The 19520-nt window shown below is 38.5% G+C and overlaps 1 protein-coding gene across 3 annotated transcripts in view; it reads right to left on the bottom strand.

Moving 5' to 3' along the window:
- Positions 1–19520, bottom strand: part of VAV3 (vav guanine nucleotide exchange factor 3) — a 435615-nt gene that overhangs the window by 71995 nt on the left and 344100 nt on the right. For all 3 annotated transcript variants that reach the window (XM_061411007.1, XM_061411006.1, XM_061411008.1), the window contains exon 20: positions 17139–17275. In XM_061411007.1, coding sequence (XP_061266991.1) covers positions 17139–17275 — 137 coding nt within the window. The remainder of the gene's footprint in view (positions 1–17138; positions 17276–19520) is intronic.

Below are 19520 nucleotides of genomic sequence, written 5' to 3'. Positions count from 1 at the left end.
TGGAGAACAGTGTGGAGGTTCCTTAAAAAACTGGAAATAGAACTGGCATATGGCCCAGCAATCCCACTGTTGGGCATACACACCGAGGAAACCAGAATTGAAAGAGACATGTGTACCCCAGTGGTCATCACAGCACTGTTTATAATAGCCAGGACATGGAAGCAACCTAGATGTCCATCGGCAGATGAATGGATAAGAAAGCTGTGGTACATATACACAATGGAATATTACTCAGCCATTAAAAAGAATGCATTTGAATCAGTTCTAATGAGGTGTTTGAGACTGGAGCCTATTATACAGAGCAAAGTAAGTCAGAAAGAAAAACACCAATACAGTATAATAATGCATATATATGGAATTTAGAAAGATGGTAATGATGACCTATATGTGAGACAGCAAAAGAGACACAGATGTAAAGAAAAGACTTTTGGACTCAGTGGGAGAAGCCGAGGGTGGGATACTCTGAGAGAATAGCACTGAAATGTGTAGTACCGTATTGTGAAACCTATTGCCAGTCCAGGTTCGATGCATGAGATAGGCTGGTGCACTGGAATGACCCTGAGGGATGGGATGGAGGGGTGTGGTGGGAGGAGGGTTCAGCATGGGGGACCTATGGCTGATTCATGTGAATGTATGGCAAAAACCACTACAATATTGTAAAGTAATTAGCCTCCAATTAAAATAAATTAATTTACAAAAAAAAAAAAAAAGAACAAAAGGTCAACAGTTCCCACAAGTAAGCACACCATTCCCTAGGCAAAGTCTGTTTTCTTCCCACTCTCCTTGACGTATCCAAGGCCTTCCTGGTCCAAACCTGCTGTGAAGAAAGAGCTCATCATTTTATCCTGTTTATATTAACTGTCTCCTGCAGAATTTATCATTTGTGCTTTTGTCTAATTATGGAGTTAAACATTTAATATCTATTAAAAGAATTTCAAGAATTGGGTGTCAAAATTGGGAGAGCAGAGTGGTCTTCTATGAACCTGTGTGTATTAGGAGGACTCTTCATATTAAATATGGGGAAGATGAAATTTAAAAAATTTTTTCAAAACCAAACTGATAAGCATTTTTTCATTTCTGAAAAGTGAAGCATATCTTTCAGAATCACTAACAATTATACAGAAATATACTTTTTCTCCTTTTCAATTTTCTTTCAAGTCCCTGTGATTTTTACAGTAGCAATACCTTTATAAGTCACTTAAAGTATTAACATTCCCATTATTAAAGTAAAAAATTTAGGACACAAGGTTAAATGGTTTTACGACTATTGAGAGAACAAAGATAAATTTAAATCTGAAAAGATGAATGAATATTTTTCATATAACAGTATAAAGTGTAATTTAAGTTAATAACGTATGCACTATGGAAATAAGAGCTCTAAACAGTTATTCATTCTAAACCCATGGACTGAAGACCTCTTTTATTTGAGGCACTAGAGATGAGAATATGAAAACCATGGTTCTTATCTTTCTGGGAGAGATCTATCTGGGCAGGGAGAAGGATAAATAAACCACTAGGATACAGTATTGGAGAAGGCAATGGCACCCCACTCCAATACTCTTGCCTGGAAAATCCCATGGACGGAGGAGCCTGGTGAGTTGCTGTCCATGGGGTCGCTAAGAGTCGGACACGACTGAGCGACTTCACTTTCACTTTTCACTTACATGCATTGGAGAAGGAAATGGCAACCCACTCCAGTGTTCTTGCCTGGAGAATCCCAGGGACAGGGGAGCCTGGTGGGCTGCCGTCTCTGGGGTCGCACAGAGTAGGACACAACTGAAGCGACTTAGCAGCAGCAGCAGCAGCAGGATACAGTATGATGAGTTACAAGATAGAAGAAGCCGTTTTGGTTCAGAGAAGGTGACCCACCAAATTGAGTACTGATGGTAATGAAATATTATCTAAGTGAATGGGGGTAAAAAGGAAATTTCAGGCAGAAGGTAAAATATGACCGAAGGTTTGAGAAAGGATGTCTTCTATGAAAAAGATCCCTTCAACTGAACCCTCCATTTTTTTTTTCAGGTTAGAACAAGAGAAAAATGAACTTGTGAAAAAATATTGCCTGGACTGTTGTATGTTTGAACACTAAATATAGCAGCCATGTGGGAAGCAAAATTTCTTGACCAAGTAAACTAAGACAAGGGTCAAGGTGCTGCAGTCACTGCCACCCTGTCTTCAGGGCTCAGAGAGGGGTAAGGGGCATTTAACACCTGTTGCCCATAGCCAATCCCACTCCAGGCTCCTTGCCTCCAGTCTCAGTCTGAGTAGAAATGCTTCCCTTCTCTTGAGAATTTCCCGAAGCTCAACTTATTTTCTGACCTTTTCTTCTTTCCTTTGAGGCAAAGAGCTAAAACAACTTAAAAAGCAAAAACTACATAGAGCAATGTTTTGTTTCCTGCTTGTTCTACCAAAACAGAACTAAACTGCCTTTAAAAAATGTGTTTTCCTTAAAGGTGTTAAAAATTACAAGGGACTCTCCTAAAACAAAGGATGGTCTAACATATAGAACTGAAGTAGCAGACCAGAAGTCTGGAAGAGAGTCTAATTTTAATTCTGCAAATGCCATCCTGTAAATGGATAATGAGTTTGGCCCTTTAAAAACCACAGTTAAAACTTACCTTCTTTATGCAGATTTCTGTGAATTAATCAGAATGAGTGTAAAAACATTTTCACTCCTTAGAATAAAGATCATGTAGATGCAAGATTTGTAAGTGTGAAGTATCACAACTATTTTCTAGGTTATTTAACTTTCATTGTGGATAAAAATATATATTTTTGGCACACTGATTACAGTTCTACTGCTTATAATTGCCTTTTGGTTCCAATTAGCTTACAAAATTCTCCCTGTGGAACACTTGGGTATTCATAAATGACAATGAAGCAAATAAAACCCCATGATATAGGACACAGAATAAAGCTTAAGACAATGAGAATCCTAAGAAGAAAACACATAAAAAGCACTGTATTGTAATGGATGCCATAGATGGCATGGCAGGACTTTTACTTGCCTATTTCTCACTCTTTAATTTGTATCTTTTCTGGGAAAATAAAGGTCCCAATATGAAAAATCTCTTTCAGCCTGAAGGATGTGCTCAGTTATTAAGCCTTTATTATCACATACTGCAACAAGTTTATCGTCAGCCCAATCAGGAGCAGGATTGTTCCATATGTTACACTCAGTAGAGACTGTGCCTTACACCTGCACTAGAGAACAGACCCTAAATGACCAACTTCCTACTTTATATTCATTTCACTTGAAGATAATTTTATAGAACTTTCAAGGAAAGAAAAAGAGGAAAAAACAACAACAACAAAGAAAAGGCTGTGAAAATGGATCCCTTCAATGCAAAGACTGAACAGAGAACATTTTTATAGCTCAGTGGCAACTCATTGTTTGAAAGAAGTTATAATGAAAATGCCAACAGCCCACTCACTTCAATAGCACTAGAAATTACTGTTGTTATAATAATAATACAGACTAGACTAATAGCTATTCAAACAAAAAGTTCCTGATAGATAGTGGAGGATAATTTGTATTCTTTGGACATAGAGTATGTAGAAAACATGACAGTCTACAATAAAATCCAACTTTCTACACTAATGAGTGAAGCAACTCACTTGAAAAAAAAAAAAAAGATGAAAAGACAGTTTAGAAAGCATAATTTCTTGAAGATTTCCAAATAAGCCAAAGCACTTAACTAGTAAAAAAGAAAAAAGAAGACATTTTGGGAATTCAAATGCAAAGCCAATGTAACATCCCAATAGAGATTATAGATTAATATCTTCAACGTTTAACTCTAGACATATTTATAACAAAATGATTTAATTCACAAAAACTTAAAAATGGAAACCAGCTACCTTACCTTATCCTGAGTTTTCACCATTATACAGATCACTAAGGACACAGGGTTAGAAACCAGTCATCTATTAGACCCAACAGGAGGAAAGAGTTTTTTTCAGGAATTTAAAAAATATGTTACTCTAGACTCATGCCACTGAGTAAGTATGCAATTCAGGCCAGTGTCCTACAGTACCTCTCACATGTACGGCCTATAAAACAAAAGCTGATTTTAGCATGACAGTCTTAAGGCATTGCAAGGTCTGAAGTGCCTTCTGAATCAGAAAACAATATTATGTAAAGTTAGTATGAAGGTTGTGGCAAGTATATTTTCACAGTACACAAATTCTTTGAAACTACACCCTCCATTTGGTAACTGTCAGAGTCAAAACACTCGAGTTCATTTTAACACCATATGTAAGTTAGCTTACTATAAATGACCCAATAGTTCACTGGGGATAATACCCTAACTACCATAGAATCTTACAAATTAGATCATCTGGTCAGTGGTTCATATTAAATTTATCTGGGATTCTAAACAATGTATTCATGCCTGGGCTCAACCTAGACTATTATTGACTATTGTGTATTAGCTCAATACACACCTGCTCAACTGAACTAAATGGGCTAATTGTTTTCTTCTGTTCTAGACATTAGCCTTTCTCGTTACTATCATATGTCCTCCCCTCAACAGAAATACACACACATTTTGTCATCCAGTGGTTCTCATTTCTCCTGAGAGTTTCCAAAGCCATTATACCATCATATTAGAAACACTTAATGTTTCCAGGCTGCTGAAAGGAAATGACAATAATGCCTTTCTTATCATCGGGAGAGCCTGGCGGGCTGTCGTCTGTGGGGTCACACAGAGTCGGACACGACTGAAGTGACTTAGCAGCACAGAGAACAACAGAAGGTAATACAATTTAGTAAGAGAACTCTGGGCCTTCCAGTTTGTCCCTCCATCCTAACAATAAAGAAGCTGAATGGGCTGAAAAATAAACAACTCTTCTTGAATCCTTAAGAGAGGGGAGGGCAAAGGACAAGCTTGGTCCCCAACACTAGACAGGCAGACAAGCAAATGCAAGAAGTCACCACTTAGAGCAGAGACTCACCAGCAGAAACTACTGCAAGATCCAGTGCCAGGGCAGAAAGACCTGCACTTAGCTGATAATTCGGGCTTCCCAGGTGGCTCAGTGGTAGAGAATCCACCTCCCTACACAAGAGATGCAGGCGATCCCTGGGTAGGAAAGATAACCTGAAGTAGGCAATGGCAACCCACTCCAATATTCTTACCTGGGAAACTCCACTGGCAGAGGAGCCTGGTGGGCTGCAGTTCATGGAGACACAAAGAGAGTTGGACACAACTGAGCGACTGAGCACGTTTGACAAATTGCTGGTGGCTCACTGTTGACAACCCTAAGAGTTAAAAAAAACTCGAGGAGCCCAGTCACTGGGGTAACCCCATCATATTTTAAAAACTTACTTTAGGAAGCTCAACCAGATTCCCACAGAATTATGGGAGAAAAATTCCTCTTGGCTTCATGCAGAGGGAGGGCAAGAGGCATTCCCCTCTTAACAATGCCTGCCCTCAGAGGAAACTAGTCAACCAGCATACAACCTGCTAGGGTATTAGCAGAGCCTAGCTGACCTGGGGAAGAAAAATACTCAACTCCAGTCCTCTATAGCCATTCTGTTCCACCTTAGCAGGGATAAAGAAACCTTATGAATGTGTATGCATGTACCTACACACACACACACATTTGTGAAGTTTATCATCCAGAGCAAAAGCTCACTAAAAAATGAGATCTAATCATAGGGCTGGAAGAAGCACAAGCTGGAATCAAGATTGCCGGGAGAAATACCAATAACCTCAGATATGCAGATGACACCACCCTTATGGCAGAAAGTGAAGAAGAACTAAAAAGCCTGTTGATGAAAGTGAAAGAGGAGAGTGAAAAAGTTGGCTTAAAGCTCAACATTCAGAAAATGAAGATCATGGCATCTGGTCCCATCACTTCATGGGAAATAGATGGGGAAACAGGGGAAACAGTGTCAGACTATTTTTGGGGGGGCTCCAAAATCACTGCAGATGGTGACTGCAGTCATGAAATCAAAAGACTCTTACTCCTTGGAAGAAAAGTTATGACCAACCTAGATAGTATATTAAAAAGCAGAGACATTACTTTGCCAACAAAGGTCCGTCTAGTCAAGGCTATGGTTTTTCCAGTGGTCATGTACTGATGTGAGAGTTGGACTATAAAGAAAGCTGAGCGCCGAAGAATTGATGCTTTTGAACTGTGGTGTTGGAGAAGACTCTTTAGAGTCACTTGGACTGCAAGGAGATCCAACCAGGCCATTCTGAAGGAGATCAGCCCTGGGATTTCTTTGGAAGGAATGATGCTAAAGCTGAAACTCCAGTACTTTGGCCACCTCACGCGAAGAGTTGACTCATTGGAAAAGACTTTGATGCTGGGAGGGATTGGGGGCAGGAGGAGAAGGGGACGACAGAGGATGAGATGGCTGGATGGCATCACCAACTCGATGGACATGAGTTTGAGTGAACTCCGGGAGTTGGTGATGGACAGGGAGGCCTGGCATGCTGCAATTCATGGGGGTCGCAAAGAGTCGGACACGACTGAACTGAACTGAACTGAATTGTAGGACTATAGAATATTTCCCCTCCCTCCCCTCCTCACAACTGCACTGAAGGCCTATTTACAGCACTTCCCTTCACCCAGTGCATTACACTTGACTACCCAAGAAAAAAACTGCAAGACCTACCACAAGGCTATTGAACCTCACAGTGTCTTAGTTCGCTCATTTATAAAATGGGGAAAATAATAGTATTAATTTTATAGAATTTTTGTTCACACTGTATGTGTTAATATACATAAAGTATGCTTAGAACTCTTTTACATTAAAAAAAGGTATAGTGACCATTAGTCATTAGTGCTATTGTTGTCATTATTATTGCAACAAGAGGGAATTCTGTCCAAATCAGCTGGAAACAGAGCTAGGAGAACAAAAGTAGGTGGGACTTGAAAGCCTTCACAAAGAAGGCTCCTACTGAGCTAAAGCTGTGGCAGGAAGGGGTGCCCTGTAGGGACAGAGGGCACACAACACGTGGGCCACCACGAAAGATGAGATCAGAGAAGCAGGCCGGTACTGAACATGGATCCTCAGGTTCACAAACACTTCCATTCCAACCAAGAAATGTGGATCAGTATGGTCGAAGGAAGACACAGGAAGACTTTAGCAAGGGATTATGTAATTAACTGCATTTGAACTTTCCTGTGGTGGGAAGGGAACAGGAAGACAAATTCTGGAGGTGACAAGACTGGTTAGAAGGTGATCTCAGATGTCAGGCGACAGCTGATTGGAGAGTAGAGAGTGACAGAGATGGAGAGAGGAAGAAATGCACTGAGAGCTAGTCAGAGGATAAAACGAAGAGTATCTGATGACTAAAGAGGTATGGAGCGGGGCAAGAGAAAGGAACGAATAGAGAATATACCAAGATGCCCGTCTTGAGTATAGCATGGTAGATGGATTGGATGGTTATGTCATGAATCAATAAGGATATTGAACACTTGAACAACACTACCAATGACTTGGACTTAATTGGCATTTGTAGAACATCCCAGCCCAAAAAGTAGAATACACTTTCTTTTCAGTTTTACACCGAACATCTCTCAAGATAGACCACTTTTGGGGCCATAAAATAATTCTTAATAAATTAAAAATGATTTAAGTCATACAAACTATTTCCTCTTGCTGTTTAGTTGCTAAGTTGTATCTGACTCTTTTGTGACTCCATGGACTATAGTCCACCAGGCTCCTCTGTCCATGGGATTATCCTAGGCAAGAATACTAGAGTGGGTTGCCATTTCCTTCTCCAGGGGATCCTCCTGACCTAGGAACTGAACCCATGTCTCCTGCATTGGTAGGCAGATTCTTTACTACTGAGCCACCAGGGAGGCCCCATTTTCTCTTATGATACAGAGTTAAATTATAAATTAAAAACAAATGTATCTGGGAAATCCCAAATACCTGGAAACTGAATAATGCACCTCTAAATAACCCATAAAAAGGAAGTGAAAGTGAAATCAGAAAATATTCTGAATTAATTTAAAATAAAAATACCAAATAAACATACCAAAATTTGGAGGCAGGCAGCAAAAGTAGTACTTAGAAAATTAAAGTGCTAAATGTCTATATTAGGAAGAGTTATCAAATCAATGAGCAAGTATTCTATCTTAGGAAACTAGAAAATTAAGAGCAAATTAAGTTCAAAATCATAAGAAGAAAGGATGTAATAGACTAGTTCCAGGTATGTTTGCTGTAAGCATTTTTGTTGTAAACATTTTTGCCATATGACTAACTGGTCATAGGCAACTCTGCGACAAAGATAATATAATTGGTTGACAGTTTCTGGTTTGGCTGTTTCGTTTTAACTGGTTGAGATGTGTTAAGCTTTTCTAACACATCAGCAACTGTTAATGATGACCCTGTCCAGCTGACAAATGATGCTGATTTGCCCCAAGAGTTGCTTCCTATTTTGAAACACACTACATTGGAGGAGAAAGAGGCTGAGGATCTCAAAGGTAAAGAGTTGAAACCACATTTCCCCTAGAAATTTGGAATGTCTGCCAACAGACATGTGACAATATACCAAGAACAAGCAACAGTTCAGAGGCTTTCACGATACAATATAAACCTCAGGTACACCAAACAGGCATCCTATTGTTTGGAAACTGATATCACTCCTAACAAAGGAAGAAATTTTAATGAAAAAAGAAAAAGTGTGATGCCAAACAAGGGGACAAATCAACAAATATATATATATATATATATACACGCACACACACATATATACACACACACATACATACATGAATATAATGAACAAAAGAATGCAAGCAAGTGCTTAGGGACAGCTCACAACATAAAATCAGTTATTTGCACTGTATGGTCATGAGTCTACTACACACATTTTATTTTTCATTATTTCATGTTTTATGGCAAGGGTACCTTATGGCCAATTAGTTATGAGGCAAAATGATTGTGGCAAAGATGCTTAAGGCAAAAATACTAGACACAAACCAGACCAGAGCTGAAATCAATGAAATGGGAAACAGAAAAATAACAGAGAGAACCAGTGAAGCCAATTGCTGGTTCTACGAAAAGATCAACAAAATTCATAAAAGTTACAGGCATACCTTATTATTGTACTTCACTTTATTGTGCTTTGCAGATACTGTGTTTTTTTTTTTTTTTTTACAAATAGAAGGTTTATGGCAACCCTATGTCAAACAATTCATTCGGTGCCATTTTTCCAACACCATTTGCTCATTTCATGCATCTGTGTCACATTTTGATAATTCTCTTAATATTTCCAATTTTTCCATTATTATTAGATTTGTCTGGTGATCTGTAATCAGTGACCTTTGATGTTACTACTGTGACTTACTGAAGGCTTAGATGATACCATTTTTTAGCAGTAAAATAATTAAGGTTTGATTAAGATATGAACACTTTTTTAAACACAATGCTAATGCACACTTAACAGCCTATAGTGTTATATAAACATAACTTTTATATACACTGGGGAACTAAAGACTTTGTGTGACTTGCTTTATCACAGTGGTCTGGACCAAACCTGCAATGTCTCCAAGGAATGCCTGTAGTTAGGCTGACCAGAAATAAACAAGTCACAGATTGTCAACTGCAGAAATGAGAGAGATGACACTGCATATTCTATACACAAAATAGCAAAGCTCCCTCGAATGAAATGCATAACCAAAAAGACATGTATTTACTAAAGAAGTTGAATTTGTAATTTTAAAAAATCTTGGAGTTGAATTTGTAATTAAAAAAAAATCTTCCTACAAAGGAAACTCCAGGCCTAGATAGTTTTCCTGGTAAATTCTACAAAACACTTCATGAGGAAATAACAGTAATGATTCTTTCAGAAAATTTAAGACAACAGTTCTCAATTCATTTTTTGAGTGTTAAACTATTACCAAACCCAGACAAAGACATTACCAAAACATAACAATAAAAAGGACAATATATCATTATTAACTGGGGTTTATCTCAGGAAAGCAAGATTAACATCTGAAAACCAATGTAATTCACCATATTAACAAAAAAGAAGAAGTATAAAATCATTTCAGTTGATTTAGGAAGGGCATTTAACAAAATCTAACATCCAACTTATGCAGGAGAACTATACAAAAAAAGTCTTAATGACTCGAATAACCCTGATGGTATGGTCACTCACCTAGAGCCAGACATCCTGGAATGTGAAGACATCTTGGCCTTAGGAAGCATTACTACAGACAAAGCTGGTGGAGCTGACAGAATTCCAACTGAACTATTAAAATTTAAAACACTAAAAGATGATGTTGTTAAAGTGTTGTACTACATATGTGAGCAAATTTGGAAAACTCAGCAGTGCCCACGGGACTGGAAAAGGTCAGTTTTTATCCCAATCTCAAGAAAGGCAATGCCTAACAATGTTCAAATTACCATACAATTTCACTCATTTCACATGCTAGCAAGGTTATGCTCAAAATTTTTCAAACTAGTATTCAGCAGTACATGAACCATGAACTTCCAGATGTGCAAGCTGGATTTTGAAGAGGCAGACAAACCAGAGAACAAATTGCCAACATTCATTGGATCATCAAGAAAGCAAAGGAATTCCAGGAAAACATCTATTTTTCTTTCATTGACTATGTAAAAGCCTTTGACTGTGTGGACCACTACAAACTGTGCGAAATTCTTAAGAGAGACTGGAATACCAGACCACGTTACCTGTCTCCTGGGAAACCTGTATGTGGGTGAAGAGGCAATAGTTAGAACCAGACATGGAACAACAGACTGGTTCAAAATTGGGAAAGAAGTATGTCAAGGCTATATATTATCCCCCTACTTATTTAACTTATATGCAGACTACATCATGTGAAATGCCACCTGGTTGAATCACAAGCTGGAATTAAGATTGCCAGGAGAAATGTCATCAGTTTCAAATATGCAGATGACATCAGTCTAAAGGCAGAAAGGGAAGAGGAACTAAAGAGCCCCTTGATGAGGGTGAAAGAGGAGAGAAAGTAAAAAAGCTGGCTTAAAATTCAACATTCAAAAACTGAAGATCATAGCATCTAGCTCCAACACTTCATGGCAAATAGAAGAGGAATAAGTGGAAGCAGTGACAGATTTTATTTTCTTGGGCTCCAAAATCACTGCAGACAGTCTGCAGCCATGAAATTAAATGACAACTGCTCCTTGGAAGAAAAGCTCTGACATAATGTATTAAAAAGCAGAGATATTAATTTGCCAACAAGGTCCATATAGTCAAAGCTATGATTTTTCCAGTAGTCATGTATGGATGTGAGAGCTGGACCATGAAGAACGCTGAGGGCTGAAGAATTGGTGTTTTTGAATTGAATTGTGGTGTTGGAGAAAACTCTGGAGAGTCCTGTGGATAGGATATCAAACCAGTCAATCCTTAATATTCACTGGAAGGACGGATGCTAAAGCTCTAATACTTTGGCTAGAAAGTATTATAGCCTAATACTTTTCACTGGAAAAGATCCTGGTGCTGAGAAAGACTGAAGGCAAAGAAGAAGGAAGTGGCAGAGGATGAGATGGTTGGATAGCATTACTGACTTGATAGACATGAATCTGAGGAAACTCCAAGGGAGTACAGAGGAGTCTGGCAGGCTACAATCCATGGGGTCTAAAAGAGTCAGACATGACTTAGTAACTGAACTGCAACAACAAACAACAACATCAAACATTCATTACTGATAAAAACTTTCAGCAAACCAGGACTAGAAGGAAATGTCCTCAGCCTCATAAAGCACATCTACAAAAACTGCAGATAACCCAATATCTAACGGTAAAGGACTTCATGCTTTCTTCCTAAGATAAAAAATAAAGCAAGGATTGGGATTTCCCTGGTGGTCCAGTGGCTAAGACTCTGCCTTCCAATGCAGGGGGCACAGGTTCAATCCATTATCAGGAAAGTAAGATCCCACATGCCACACAGTGCAGTAAATAAATAAATAGATAGAGAAATAAAGCAGGGATGCACATTTTTTTAAAACTACCTCCATTCAACACATGTTGAAGCTGAAACTCCAATACTTTGGCCACCTGACGCGAAGAGCTGACTCATTTGGAAAGACCCTGATGCTGGGAAAGATTGAGGGCAGGAGGAGAAGGGGACGACAAAGGATGAGTTGGTTGGATGGCATCACCGACTCAATGGACATGGATTTGGGTGGACTCTGGGAGTTGGTGATGGACAGGGGAGGCCTGGCATGCTGCAATTCATGGGGTCGCAGAGTCGGACACGACTGAGTGACTGAACTGAGCTGAACTGATTCAACACATGGAAGAAGACATAGAAGGTAGCCACATGGCAAAGGAAGAAAAACTTGTTTATTCATTTATAACCTGATTGTCTTTTTTAAAAAATCTGCTGGGATCTATAGAAAAAAAGCTACTAAAACTAATGTTCTACAAGGTTTTAGGATAAAAGATCAATTTACAAAAATCAATTTATTTATATGTATTAGCAATAAACAGTAGAAATTCAAATTTTAAAACTACCATTTATAATTGCATCAAAATGATATATGAAATAATCATAGATAAATATGACACAGTGGATACATATCTTCTGCTCTGACAATGACAAAACTGCTGAGAATCTAAAGACCTAAATAAACAGAGAGACATACTACGAACAGTAGTCAGAAAATTCAATGTTGTTAAAATGCCAGTTCTCCAGTACTGATCTACAAATACAATCCAAATCAAAATACAAGTAAGCTTTTGTTGGTGAAATTTTCAAGACATTCTAAAATTTATATGAAATGTGAAGCACCTAAGATAGCCACAACATCTTTGGACAAAAGAAAACACGTGGAGGACTAACACTAATTTCAAGACTTACTAGTAATTGCAAAAATCAAAATATCATTATAATGGTATACAGATGAAGAAAGCGACCAGTAGAACAAAGATACCAGAAACAGAGCTACACAGATACAAATGGTTTTCTACAAAATGCAAAGGCAATCCAGTGAAGAAATGATTTTCAACATATGGTGCTGGTGATAAGAATCCCTGGTCGCATAGTGGATAAGAATCCATCTGCCAGTGCGAGGGACATGGGTTTGATTCCTGATCCAGGAAGATTCTACGTGCAGAGCAACTAAGGCTGTGCACCACAGCTTCTGGGCTCACATGCTGCTATCACTGAAGCCTGCTGCTCTAGGGCCCACGAGCTGCAGCTACTGAACCCCACTTGCCCTGGAGTCCATACACTGCAATAACTGAGCCCGAATGCTGCAACTACTGAAGTCTGTGCTCTGCAACAAGAGAAAACACCACAGTGAGAAGCCTGTGTATTGCGATAAAGAGTAGCCCGTGCTCACCAAAACTAGAGAAAGCCTTTGCAAAGCAATGAAGACCCGGCACAGCCAAATAAATAAATAAAATCATTTTAAAAGAACAAACAAATGATGCTGGAACACACTGAATCCAGAAGCAGAAAAAAAAAATCTCTTTAATTATCATATATAAAAATAGCTCAACATCATAAACCTAAATATAAAACTTAAGACTATAAAGCTTCTAGAAGAAAACACAGGGAAACATCTTTGTAACCTTGGGGAAGGCAAGGATTTCTTAGATATTTACAATGCTCATAGTGTGATTCACAAAGGAACAAATTAACAAATTGGGCAACATCAAAAGTAAACACTTCTGCTCTATGAATAACATTATTAAGGTAATAAAAAGGCAAGCCAAAGGGTAGGAGAAAATATATGGAAAGAATCTAATTTATCAAGGATTTGTATCCAAAATATATGAGACTCTCAAAATTCAATGATTAAAAGCACACAACTCATTAAAAAATTTGACAAAATATTAGAACATCAGTGAAGTTATATGTGTGGTAAATAAGCACAGAAAAAGATGCTTAATATCAGTAGCCAGGGAAATGTAAATGAAAATCACAATAAGGTACTACACATCTGTTAACCAAATCTAGGAAGACTGACCATACGCAAAACTGGTAAGGATACGCAGCACCTAAAAGTATCTTATACAGCTGGTGGAACTGTAACAGGATAAAGTTACTTAGAAAAACAGTTTGGTAGTCTCTTAAAAAAAATAAACATATATCTAATTATGATCTTTCAGTATTCAGTATTGTAGGGCTTCCCCATGCTCAGATTGTAAAGAATCTGCCTGCAGTGCAGGAGAACGGGGTTCGATCCTTGGGTCAAGAAGATCCCCTAGAGAAAGAAATGGCAACCCACTCCAGTATTCTTGCCTGAGAAATCCCATGGACAGAGGGGCATGATGGGCTACAATCTATGGGGTCGCAAAGAGTCGGTGACGACTGAGTGACTAACACTTTGACTTTCAGTATTTACCTAAGAAAAACGAAAAGTATGTGTTCCTACAAAGACTTATACTTTAATGTTCACAGCACCTTGTTTGTAACAGCCCCAAACAGTAATAACCTGAAAGCCCCTCAACAGGCTAATGGATAAATTGTGCTATACCCATACCTAGAATAATCAACAACAATAAAAAGAACTTATTTCACTGGGCATTATGTCACTCAAGTTTTTCCATGTTTTTGCATATGGCAGCATTTCCCTCTTTTCAAAGACTGGATAGTATTGCCCTATGTTATATAACACATTTTAATTTACTCAGTCATCCATTGATGAATATTTAGGTTGCTTCCAAGTCTTGGCTATACTCACATAAGGAATCAAAAATTGTCAAATTCAAAGAAGCAGAGAGTAGGATAGGGGTAGCCAAAGCCTGGGGGAAGGAGGAAATGCAGAAGACGTAATCAAAGGATACACGTTTCAGTCATGGAACATGAATAAGTCCTAAAATTCTACTATACAACACCGAGTTTACAGTTAGTAATACTGTACTATATACTTAAATATTTGCAAAGAAGGTAGACCTTATGTTAATGCTGTTAATCATAAAATAAATAAATAGGATAGGAGAAAACTTTTAGAAGTGATGGATATGTTTATGGCATAAATTGTGGTAATAGTTTCAAGAATATATACTTATCTCCAAACTCAAGCTGCATGCATTAAACATGTACAGCTTTTTATATATCAATCAAACCACAATAAAGTTCTTTTAAAAAATGATAGAATTATTGTGGCTTCCCTCATAGCTCAGTTGGTAAAGAATCCACCTGCAGTACAGGAGACCCTGGTTCGACTCCTGGGTCAGGAAGATCCCCTGGAGAAGGGAAAGGCTACCCACTCCAGTATTCTTGGGCTTCCCTTATGGCTCAGCTGGTAAAGAATCCACCTGCAATGCGGGAGACCTGGGTTCAATCCCTGGGTTGGGAAGATCCCCTGGAGAAGGGAAAGGCTACCCACTCTAGTATTCTGGCCTGGAGAATTCCATGGACTGTATAGTCCATAGGGTCACAAAGAGTCAGATGACTGAGGGACTTTCACTTTCATTTCACTATTGTTAAACAAAGCAACATGGTTTAATCTCAAGATAATTATGTTAAGTGAAAGAAGCCATACAAAAAAGAATATGTACTATATTATGTCCTATATAAAATTCTGAAAAATGTAAACTCATAGTCTGAAAGCAGAACTGTGGTTGCCTGGTGGTGTTGAGGAAGGGCATGAGGGAGAAGGTTACAAAGGGCATAAGGGAGACTAGGGGTATGGGGAAGAGGTTACAAAGCAGCAAACAAAAACTCTGGGGCTGATCTCATCATCTTGATTGTAACAGTGCTTTCACTGATATGTACATGTGACAAAACTTATCCAATTCAACTGCACTTTCAATATGTGCATTTAATTATATATTGCAAAGTTGTTTTTAATGGCATTAGTAATCCAAGTAGGAATAGTTTCTGCAGGATACTGCATTACAAATAGGACATAAGGAGGCAGAGACTGAGGGCAGACTACTTTCTTAAGAAGCACATCAGCTTTGGGAACAGGAAAAGAAGATGAGAGGGAGTGGAAGACTGACATAACCAGACAAAAAGTGGAGTTACATGTGCTTTAAGCTGGGAGGAGCCTGAGCATATTTATAAGCTGTAGAAAAGGAGCCAGTGGAGAGAATGAAATTGAAAATGTAGCGGTCAAGAGCCAACCGACGTAATGTGAGGACGGAATATACAAGAAAAAGATAAGTCTTGAGTAAGACAAATCTTATGTATACACAAGCAGGCATGTTTTGTGGTTGCGTTGGGAAATGTAGGAGTGGATAGAAGAGTTAGAATCTGAGTCTGTCATTCTCTTCCTTTTTTGGCAAGAATTAGGTATGAGAAGTGTAGGATACTGAAGAAGGTTGCTGGAACTCTAGAAAAGCCACTGGCTATAGAAATTGATATGTGGTTGGAGTTAGCTGTTCAACTTAGGGGCATTCTTCTGAAACAAGATGGCAGACAATAAGATGCTTTTGTGCAAACAAAGTAGCTACCATTTACACATGTACATGATGGATTATTATCCAACAATCCTTTTCTGCTCTCTGTTTACCCCTAGAAAACTTCACTCATGTGCTAAGCTTTCTGTTGATTCCACTCTTTTCTCCTTTGATTCACAATAGACTTTTAACACTCTTTAAGTTTGTTGGGAGGTATTTCTAACATATACATGAAAATACAGAACAATTTAATGAACAGCAATTTTGACCATCCACCTCTATTCGATCATTACACTCTACCATATTTACCTCATTAAACAAAACCCTTGAACCAAAGCAGGCTAACTGGACAAGAGAGTTCATCACCAGCAAACATCAACATACTCGCTCACTTGTCACATTATTTTGTAAATAATACCCAGAGCAAATACTCTGATAATTTCAGGTATTACTGTGGGTAGATACAATTGGCCAGCAATGGCCTCTGGAAAACTAGTTGGTAGTTCCCCTGAAGTAAAGTGCTAATATGTTAGAACTGTGTGAATTAGATCATACCCAAAGTCTTGGGTTTGGAAAAAATGCTGTCAACGCATGGATTTTTAATATAAATGATAATTCTGATTCAGAGCACAGATACTATTTTCTTTAGTGTTTGTTAACACTCATTGCCACTTCAGCATTGGTAAATTTGAGGGTGGTTAATAAAAAATATTTTTCTTCACGTCATGTAAAATTTCTGAAGCTGAAAGTATGCAATCAGTTCTAAAGACAAGAGCTTTGGTCTCTAAGAAGTAATAAATCATCTGTGAAATCTAAAACACTGTAATGTGAACATTACCTGCCAAAAAAGACTGTGTGCATCTCCTCTCAGAAGTTCAACTGTATCCCCTGCCTGAATGTGTAATGGGGGTCCTTCATGAAGAGCGGGGGGCGGCGTTCCACTGTAGCTTCTAATAGCCTGCATCTTTGGTAAACCTGAAAATAAACAACACAACTCTTAGGATTATGAAAATAATAAAGTGTGAAATCCAAATGTATTTCTTAAAAAAAAAAAACAACAAAGCCATTAGGAACATTAAAGAGTTTTAATAGCACCAAGCCCAAGGAAACATACGAGGTAACCACAATGGAATGCTTTTCAAGTTTCTCATTATTTGAGATGGTAATAAAATAAGACACATATTTATCCCCTGATTCCTTATACATTTTTCCTCTCCCTCACCATCAATCTCTTTTTAGTTGAAAAAATATTTCTCTTTCAGCTGATGCCTACTTCATAAAAAACACATCAAGTATAGTTTAATGGAAAAGAATCAATTTTTTCATCAATTCTGTCCTTTCTGCCTATTACTTTCCTCTTGGGCATTGGCTGATTTCATCACGAAGGAAGCCCACCCTTTCTGTGTATGTATCACATTGCCCAGTATAAGGCTCATATCTTAAGGTTATCTTTGTAATTCAAAACAAAAACGGTGATGGATGTGCCACTGCAGTCCTTAAGACATTTATATGGAGAAATTCTTCAGGCTCAAATTTAGGCTTGCAAAACGACACAATAAAGGGAATGTGTCTAAGCCAATAGTATCAACAGTACTTGAAATACTGATCCAGGCCTTTTGTTGTATTTCTTGGAATTTCATTTTTGTGAACAGCAGCTTCAGTTGCACCCAGGCCTGACTGCACCGACACGGCTTCCAAATGCACTACATCCCAGTCCCCTTTTCATCTGGAGGTGAAACTGCTCCTGCCAACAAGGCTGATTGTGCAAAACACGGTATCTGTTGCACACTGAAGGATTTAAGCTATTGTTTATTACACTTCAAGACTTTTTATTCTAATGATTAAACACAAAGACGCTATAACTGGCTGAAATTGTGGCACTCAATAGAGGAGGATGAATGACCGTCATTCAGTTCTAAGTGTCCAGGTTACCTCAAAAGGACCTCTGTGTCTATATGAAATGCTCCAGCAAAAGGTTGAATAAAGTCCCCCAAATCATTTCTTAATAACCACCCAGCAGGGGGTGAGGAGAAAACAAGTGTGGCTATAAACTAAACAGAACTGACAAGTTTTATTCAGCACTTCCTTATCAGCCCAGTCCATCAGAAGACAGAAGGGCTGAAAAGCAATGCACCCTCCACCCCATTTAACAGCTGTAACTGTCGAGACATGTTTTGAGTTGCCACATCTCCCCTTTGCTTCAGTTCTTGTGCCACAGAACCCCGAAGCGATGACTTTGATCCCACATCTCTCATGGAGTTTCCCCACCAGATGGTAGAAGGCGGTGGCACCCTTAAACAAACAGCAGACATTGTCTTTTCCAAAATGAGAGAACTCTTCTCGGTTAAGTGTTTATCAGACTCACTCTTAACATACTATACCTGAGTGTGTGTGCGTGTGTGTTAGTCACTCAGTTGTGTTCAACTCTGCGGCCACATGCACTGTAGCCCACCAGGCTCCTCTGTCCATGGGATTCTCCAGACAAGAATACTGGCGTGGGTTGCCATTCCCTCCTCCAGGGGATCTTCCCAACCCAGAGATTAAACCCAGGTTTTCTGTATTGCACGCAAATTCTTTATTATCTGAGCCACCAGGGACACCCGTATTTGACTACAGAAAGCTTATTTTACATTTTTTATTAAGATACTGTGGTTAACATAAAATGAGACCTAACCATCCCATGCATACCAAAACAGATTTAGAAGTTTAATAGATGGAAGAGGATGCTAAAATAGAATTTTTCAAATGCAGCATAGTTTGCATGATAATTATTCCATGTTGAGGGGCCAGAGTAAGCCTTGGTGTGCAGTAAGCCTTGGTTTTACTGAGCATTTCTAGGGCAAGAAAGGCATTTTGTTCAGTAGGCTCCCTTGATAATTTTGTTTTTATGTCAATTTTTAAATAAAGGCTGAAGACAAAAAGAAGAGTTTTTAAACCTGAAAGAGCTGATGTGGCCTTAAATACCGGGATCAGTTGAATGACAGGAAGGGCCCTGGCCTTCACTGCAATTGTCTCTGTAGACAAAGATCCACAGGGACAAAAAGAAGCAGTGCCATGTGAGAAATGGTGGGAACAGCAATTCTCTTATTGCCAATGTGCCCAAGTTACTCATTCTCAAGAAGAAATGATTGAAAATGCATAGACTTAAAAAAAATATGGAACACTTCATGAATTTGTGTGTCATAAGAAAAATTAAGTTTGATGACATTTCACCAACCAA

The sequence above is a fragment of the Bos javanicus genome, chromosome 3 (genome assembly GCF_032452875.1).
Source record: "Bos javanicus breed banteng chromosome 3, ARS-OSU_banteng_1.0, whole genome shotgun sequence".
Taxonomy (NCBI): domain Eukaryota; kingdom Metazoa; phylum Chordata; class Mammalia; order Artiodactyla; family Bovidae; genus Bos; species Bos javanicus.
Note: the sequence above shows the minus strand (reverse complement) of the source record. Positions and strands in the feature narration are given on the sequence as shown.